The 7,531-nt window shown below is 30.3% G+C and overlaps 1 protein-coding gene across 1 annotated transcript; it reads right to left on the bottom strand.

Annotated features, from left to right (window-relative positions):
* Window positions 1-2,159: 2,159 nt before the first annotated feature.
* Window positions 2,160-5,679, bottom strand: LOC107456942 (adult-specific rigid cuticular protein 11.9). The gene is made up of 2 exons (XM_016074938.5): window positions 5,304-5,679; window positions 2,160-2,751 (listed from the first exon to the last, which is right to left on the bottom strand). The coding sequence occupies exons 1-2, from the start codon at window positions 5,310-5,312 to the stop codon at window positions 2,332-2,334; spliced, it is 429 nt and encodes a 142-aa protein (XP_015930424.1). The 5' UTR covers window positions 5,313-5,679; the 3' UTR covers window positions 2,160-2,331.
* Between the last annotated feature and the right edge of the window lie 1,852 nt (window positions 5,680-7,531).

Raw genomic sequence — 7,531 nt, forward strand, 5'->3', positions numbered from 1 at the left:
ATGAAAACATAGTTTTTTGTAATTATTGCGAAATGGTCATGTGATGTTACAATTTAAATAAAAAAAAATTCTAAAGATAGTATGACAATCTTTAGAACAAACACAACACTTCATCAGGGGACGCACTGGAGTCCCCGTAATGTAAAAATTAAATTTGTTTAAATCGATTTCATACTTTGATTTTACGTGTAATGTTACATCACAATGAAAGAATGGGTAAGTATTTTAAAATATTTCAGAAAAAACACGAAGTTAAATTAAGATTATTTTTTTTAAATATGTAGATTTTGGTCTAAGTATTAATAATGAAATAAAAAATAAGTCAATGCATAAATTACTCCAAGAAATGTTAGTGGTGTAATTCAGCAAGTGGTGCAATAAAAATGCAAGGTTAGCTTCTTTTTTTTTGCTGTAAAAATCTAAGAAAATGGGAAATATGTTCTTAGGGAAAATAATCAGTGGTTTAATATCTGGACCATTCTCATGGAAAGTAAACTGTTGTAGTTCTTTTACGTCACACTAGAGCTGCACGATGGGCTATTGGCAAGGGTCTGGGAAACATCCTTGAGTATGATCCTAGGACGCCATCTCAATTTTGATCCTCTGCAGTGGGGATGGCACCCTTGCTTCGATAGCCCGACGACCTGCACATGAAGTCGAGCACTTTACGGTAGAACAGTTTAACGAGGACCAATACCGCAGGCAGTGATGCTTGTCTTAGGTGATCAGATAGGGACCATGTCTTAACGATCAGTCCACTGCGGGACTCTTGGAAAATAAACTATAAATTACTGAAATTTTTTTTTAAATCGCACTAGAACCTGTTAATTGGTCAAAAAAATAAGTTCAGCCTTAAAATTTTTCTTGAGTGGCACCCTTGCATTTATTCAAAACATGTACTCATGATCTTTTTCTAAAAGCAAATCAGCTTTAAACAAATAAATTCAAATCGAAAATTATTTCGAGTAGGGCAAAGGCTGCAATAACTACTATAATGAAAAGAAAATTTAGGTTAAAAGTCATCTGTGTTCGCTATTAGATGGCGATAACAGTTTCGTGATAGGTCTAGATTAAAAAAAAGCAGTGAGTTTTGATTAAGAATATTACCTAATTTCATACTAATAGAATAATATATTCCGATTTCATTCCTCAAGGAGTTCTGCTTTGTTAATGTTTGAGGAAGGGAGTAACCTCTTCGTAACCAGCATTTTTATATTAACAGATGGGGCAGATATTTATGTTTTGGCTTCAAACTCAGTTAACATAGCAAAATGAAAAGCTGACTAGTTGTCCATTGGTTCTTAGTCATATCAGCACATTAAGAGTTCATTATAAGTTAAGCTTTGATGCAAATAATAGAAGAATCACATATATTGTTTGTATGTTATGTTTTAAGGTTTCTTTTCATCCTCTATCCACAATTTACCTATATCATTTAAAATAAATATTTTAACCTTTTGGATTTTGTCACCTGTTAATCATTTAAAACAGTTTTGGAAGATTGGTGCCCTAGCATTGTCTTCTTAGAACCAGAAACTTGAAAATAAGGTTCAAACTGATGAAGAGAAGTAATTGCTCATTGTTATAGATTTTTTTTATATCACATCAAAGATTTTTTTAATGATTTATATTTATTACGTTAATTCAAAAGATTTAAAAAAATATTTTACCGATTCAATATCTGCTCTAAGACCTTGAGCAAGAAATAAAAACCGATTAGTTAAGTTTATTTTCAGCATATTTCGTCTGGGAAAATATTTAGATTTTTTTTTCTTTTGCATCAGCTAAAAACGTGAAATATATAACATTTGTTACCCTACCACACAAAATCACGTTACGTTGGACACTTTTTTTTTTCTTTCTACCAGATATGAATCCGAGTGATTTTTAAATTATAAGTATATAGTGTGCAAGAATCCGAAAAATCTTCCTACCCTCAAAATGTTTGCAATTGACTGAATTGCAAAATTTCTAAAACTCAAGTTATAACTTGGTGCCTAAGTTGCACTGATAAAAACTTCTAACAGTTTTTTATTTTATTAAAATTTCAATTGAATACTATGTGTAAATCTTTAAAAATCATCCTCTAGATCATTTTTCAAAATGATTTAATTATTTTATAACAATTTTTGATAAAAAAAAAAAAAATAACTGAAGAGTCAAGATTGCAATTAATTTATTTCCTAATAATTTACAATAAAGCTGTTGAAAATTTTTCAAATAGAAGTCCTTCATAATCCACAATTTGATATCCCAACCGCAACCAGAAATCATAAATTGTAATCCAAAGTCCAATTGGTAAGTTAGCAATGACTAAGATCCACTGAGCAATCACCATTTAGCTTGATATCCACTTGGTCCCATGATGGCTTGAGGAGCTGGGGCCCACATTGGGGCAGGAGCTGCCCATGGAGCGCCGTAATGTCCAGGTGCTGCTGGAGCTGGTGCAATTGGAGCCTTTGGTGCCATTGCTGCAAGGGCGGCAGCAGCTGCAGCAGTTTTCCTGTCAACACCGATGTCACCGGATGCCTGGTAGCCCTGTGGTCCAGCAGAATATGAAACAACCCGTCTGTCGCCGTTCGCATCTATGTAGCTGTAGCTGCCAGCAACGTTTCCAGCACTTCCCGATTCAGATCTGCTGTGTCCGCCAGCATCTCCAGTGTTGTATCCGAAGTTATAAGCACCGCCAGCAATGTTCATGCCCATATCGGCAGCCATAGCCACAGAGGCAAGCAACAGTGAAGCAATGATCTGTTGGAAACAAAAGAAGAATAAATGAAATTCAAATTTCGCCTTTAATTTAGTTTTTCTGCTTTGTTTAGAAAATTAGTTTTAGAATATCCAGCAATGCTCATGCCCATATCGGCAGCCATAGCCACAGAGGCAAGCAACAATGAAGCAATGATCTGTTGAAACAAAAAAGAATAAATGGAATTCAAATTTCGCCTTTAATTTAGTTTTTCTGCTTAGTTTTAGAATATCCAGTAATGTTCATGCCCATATCGGCATCCATAGCCACAGAGACAAGCAACAATGAAGCAATGATCTGTTGAAACAAAAAATAATAAATGGAATTCAAATTTCGCCTTTAATTTAGTTTTTCTGCTTAGTTTTAGAATATCCGAGCGAAACAATAAATGCGAAATTTTTTTTTGAAGTGCAAAACTTTAATGGTTCCATAAATAGATTCTAAATTATTATTTTTTTTTAATAGTATTATACCTATATGTTTTTGTTTCACTCATTAGATTAGAGTAGAAAGGAAATATAGTATTTGAGCGTCATATTGAATTAGCATTTCGTATTAGTTTTATTGTTGGCTACCTCCAAAACCACTTAAACTTATATTTGTAAAACATTACCAATGATTCGAAAATATTCGCTTGAAAAACTTTAAATGCGTTTTTCTCGAATTTGAGAAACTTTCATTTTAAAGAAGGGTTTATTTCTTTAGACATCATTAAAATAAATTGTCGCCTTATCGCTTTACTTATTTTAATTGAACTGAAAAGTCGCAAAGTAATCTTATATTAGCTGTATTAATATAATATTTAATGATAAAGATATTTAGTTATCGTTTTAAAAATTATTAATCAATAAATAAGATAAAAGAGACATAAATATGATATAAGATGAGTATAAATAAGATATAAGTAAGATCAAGAAAAATTCACTTTATATCTAACTGTTTCGATCAACGTATGCAATTAAAATGGCGAATGCAAAATGACTAATAAGAATTCTGAAGCAATATAAAGAATACACTTTTGCTAAATTATCTCTTTGGGGAAAATATTTGGCGTTCAAGTTTTTATAATACCCAAAAAATTAAAAAAAAAAAAAAATTTTTTTTTCGATGTGGTTACAATGGTAACCGATCAAAATTATTAGGATTCAATTTTATTCCGATAGAAACGGAATGTCATTTTGTTTTAGTGAATGAAAAATGTTAGAATATTTTAATTGAATGATTTTTCATGTAGCAAACTGCTTACCATTAATAAACAAAAATGAGTTCGTGGGGGATTGGTGAGCAAAGCAAGCCGAAGGCAAAGGCCTTTAACATATCATTATAAAAAAAATAAAAATAAAAAAAACAAACGAGAGATATCATGATGAAGAACACTTTATTTGAAAACAAAAATTTAAAATTATTAATGATATACGATTATGAAATTTTTTCATTTTCATAGCCATTTTTTTAAAGAGTTGTACTCTTTTCTCGAAAAATAATTTTTAGAACATTTCATATTTTAAATTTAATAAAAAAGCATCAAGACTTTTTTTTCAGAATATAAATTATCCTATACATGATTTGTTTAAAGTTAGAAAGCTCATTTTTTTGCAGACATGGTTGGCATGATTTAAATCACTTGATAAAAATCATAATTAAAATCGCGATTTAAAACACTTGATTTCTTAAAGAAAAGCATTGATTTAAACCTAATGTTTTTTCTTTAAATGAATCATTTAAGTGGGAAATATTTTTGTAACTATAGTCTTTTTAGGGTGTGGTTGTTTTTAAGTCTGCTTCCATTAATAATGTTGATTTTATCCAAAAAAATAATAATTAAATTATTTTATTTCAAAATAGACTAATAAATAAATAAAATTGGAGACTAAAAGTGGACAAGAGTAACGTTAAGCTGATAAATTATAATTTTCCATTAACCAATATGTAAAATAATTTGATGGTAACAAACATAGTTCAGTTATACTCATTTAGTTTTATGTTTATTTAAATAATTTAAGCGCTTTTAATATATATATATATAAATACGTAGTTAGTGATTATCAATATTGAAGAATAGAAAGACTTGTACTGCCCAGAGAAACTTACAACATTTTTTTTTCCTTGTATGTATTCTGATCAAAACTTTATTGAATATCTAATTGATATTAATAAATTACCTCCCTGTTTCTAAAATTTCAAGAAGTTTTGCTTTAACAAAAATGGTGATTTCATTTATTCAGTGATTAGTTTTTAATAATTATATGACAATTTTTTAAACATTTTAATTAGAAATATCAATTATTTTAGCTGCTTCTTATTTAATATTAAGTACTCTTCATACTTTTTATCAGATGATTTGGCTGGTAAATATATATAAAAAAAAATCTGATAGAAATAAAATTTTTAAAAAATCTATTTAAATCAAATAAATCTGATTTTTTAGAAAAATCATGAATTTTGCTTGCAGAAAACGAAGAGAGTTTGATTAATGTTCATTATTAGGGGTGAATAACGATAGCAAACGATTAAAAAAATTGTTGAATGAAAAGTAATCAAAATGAATGCTTACGAATCTCATGGTGCTGGTTGGATTTGAAGTTGTGATAGCAACTGGAGGACTGAGGATGATTTTAGGAGCCCTAAAGCCTCCTATTTATACCAAAAATCCCATCCCAAGCATCTCACTTGACATCTTCGTCAAACACCAAGAAAAATATTCATTTTCATGGTCATTTGCGCGTGGGACATTCAAAAATATCTTAAGGTGATAGAAGTTTTTGTCCCTTAAGGATATTAGGAATATGCAAATGAGGGTGTGGCATGAAATTAGGTGAGCAAAAAGAACGATATCGGACCTGGTTGACCTTAACAGAAGGAAACAGGGTGAGATTTAATATTTTTTTTTTCTCTAATTAATCGTGAATAACATTCATTGATTCGAATCTGATATTAAATTTTTCTGATGTAACTAGATACGTTTTGCTTAGTATTCAAGTTGTTTATCGCATTAGCATCTTGTTGGCAAATAAACATGCGTTCATCTCTTAAAATATGTGATTTTTTTTTTTCAAATAGTATTACGTGAAAATAATATTTTTATTAAACTAAAAACTGCATTTTCAGATATTTTTTTTCTGTATTCAAGGGGAAAAAAAACTAATTACTAAGCACTGATTTTATAACTGAATGAATTGACCCTGTAAATGAAAAATGATTAATTTTGCTTGTTAGATGTTAAAGTAGATTCCAAAGGAACAGAAAAGTCCCACGGAAGAGTTTTCGATTTATTTATAGAAAAACACAATTTTTTTTTCTTCCCTCAATCGTAATTTTGAAATTTTTAGGAGAGATATTTTCCCCCCTTCAATACAAAGACACAGCCCGTAATGAATATCATTTTTATAATTTGTTTTAAGTATCCCTAATAATTTTTCAGAAAGTTATGGGACTAAAAAATAAAAACTGTGAAATTTCGAAAACACGCTCTTAAATCCGGAAAGTACTTAATTATTAGTTTACTAATGCTTTCCCCTGATCTCTGCTGCTCACCAATCCCAAGAGCAACGTTGTGATTTTATCGAGATTACACCGTTAATCCGATAAAATATCGTTTGCTAGTTAGCAAAACTTTTTGATTTTTTATAAAATCCGCTGGCAATGTCCATATCAACTTGTGATAATGGAAAACTTGAATAAGTCATCACGATGATCAATAAGTATACTTTTGAATAGCATAAATTAGCAAACACATATATTTACCAAGAAAACAAATATAATGAGTAAATAATAAAATAAAACAAGACCTAGGAATCTTTTATATAATGATCGAATTTTCGCGTGTTGGGACTTAATGAGTCAGGGGATAGAGCTTTCGCTTCCTAATAAAATGATCCTGGTGTTCGAATCCTAGTGGTGGCTGATCGATTAGAATTCTACTCTAGGCCCCCACCTACCACCGTTCTGACTTAAGATAAGATATCATTAGTGGCAAACGGACCCATCGGTTAGAATCCCCTTGCCATCGGGACAACAAAAAGAGGTTTTTGTGGTTTTTCTCACCGTGCAACGCAATTGCAGGTTGGTTCCATTAAAAAATCCTTCATGAAAGGTAGTTTGTCAAAATGCTTGATCCAGGCTCTCCTTTTTCTTCTAGGTTGGATTCAAAATTAGAAGACTACGGAGTTGAACATACACAGTCATCGTTTCAGATCTTGATATTTTTTTAGAGATTTTACAGCGCGTCTAGAATGTTAAAATTTAAGAATTTATTTTCAAAAATAAATAAACACTTTCAGTCATGATTTAAGATAGTTTTCAACTCGTTACATGTTTTGATCATTACCCATTCCAGTCCTTTACATCAGTTAGGTCACTTTTAATTTCAGTTTCTATAAAATTTACTCAAATAAGTATTTTTGAATATAAAATTTTCAAGAAACAATTGTTGTTAAATATTACCCCTTCGTTTTACGAGTTTTCATTAATTGAACCCATTCAATAAACTAAACTGAACTAGAAAAAAAAATGGCAATGAGCATTTTAGAGGTAAATCGAAATCAAATATATAGAATAATCTCGAAATTACAATTTTAGAATAATCTCGAAAACAAAACACAGTGATCTTCAAGCCAGAAGTTACATGTGTAAATTACCGTTATTTTATACCACAAATTATATTGTAACTTATATATTAACTGCAGTAGCTGATTGGTATAGAAATTCAGTTTTAATTGTGAAGGACAATAATTCAATTCCAGGTAGCAGCTTAATGTTAACCTAGTTTTGTACCCGCTGTCT

This window comes from Parasteatoda tepidariorum, chromosome 8, assembly GCF_982258835.1.
Source record: "Parasteatoda tepidariorum strain Cologne lab strain chromosome 8, Ptep-v5.0, whole genome shotgun sequence".
Lineage (NCBI taxonomy): Eukaryota > Metazoa > Arthropoda > Arachnida > Araneae > Theridiidae > Parasteatoda > Parasteatoda tepidariorum.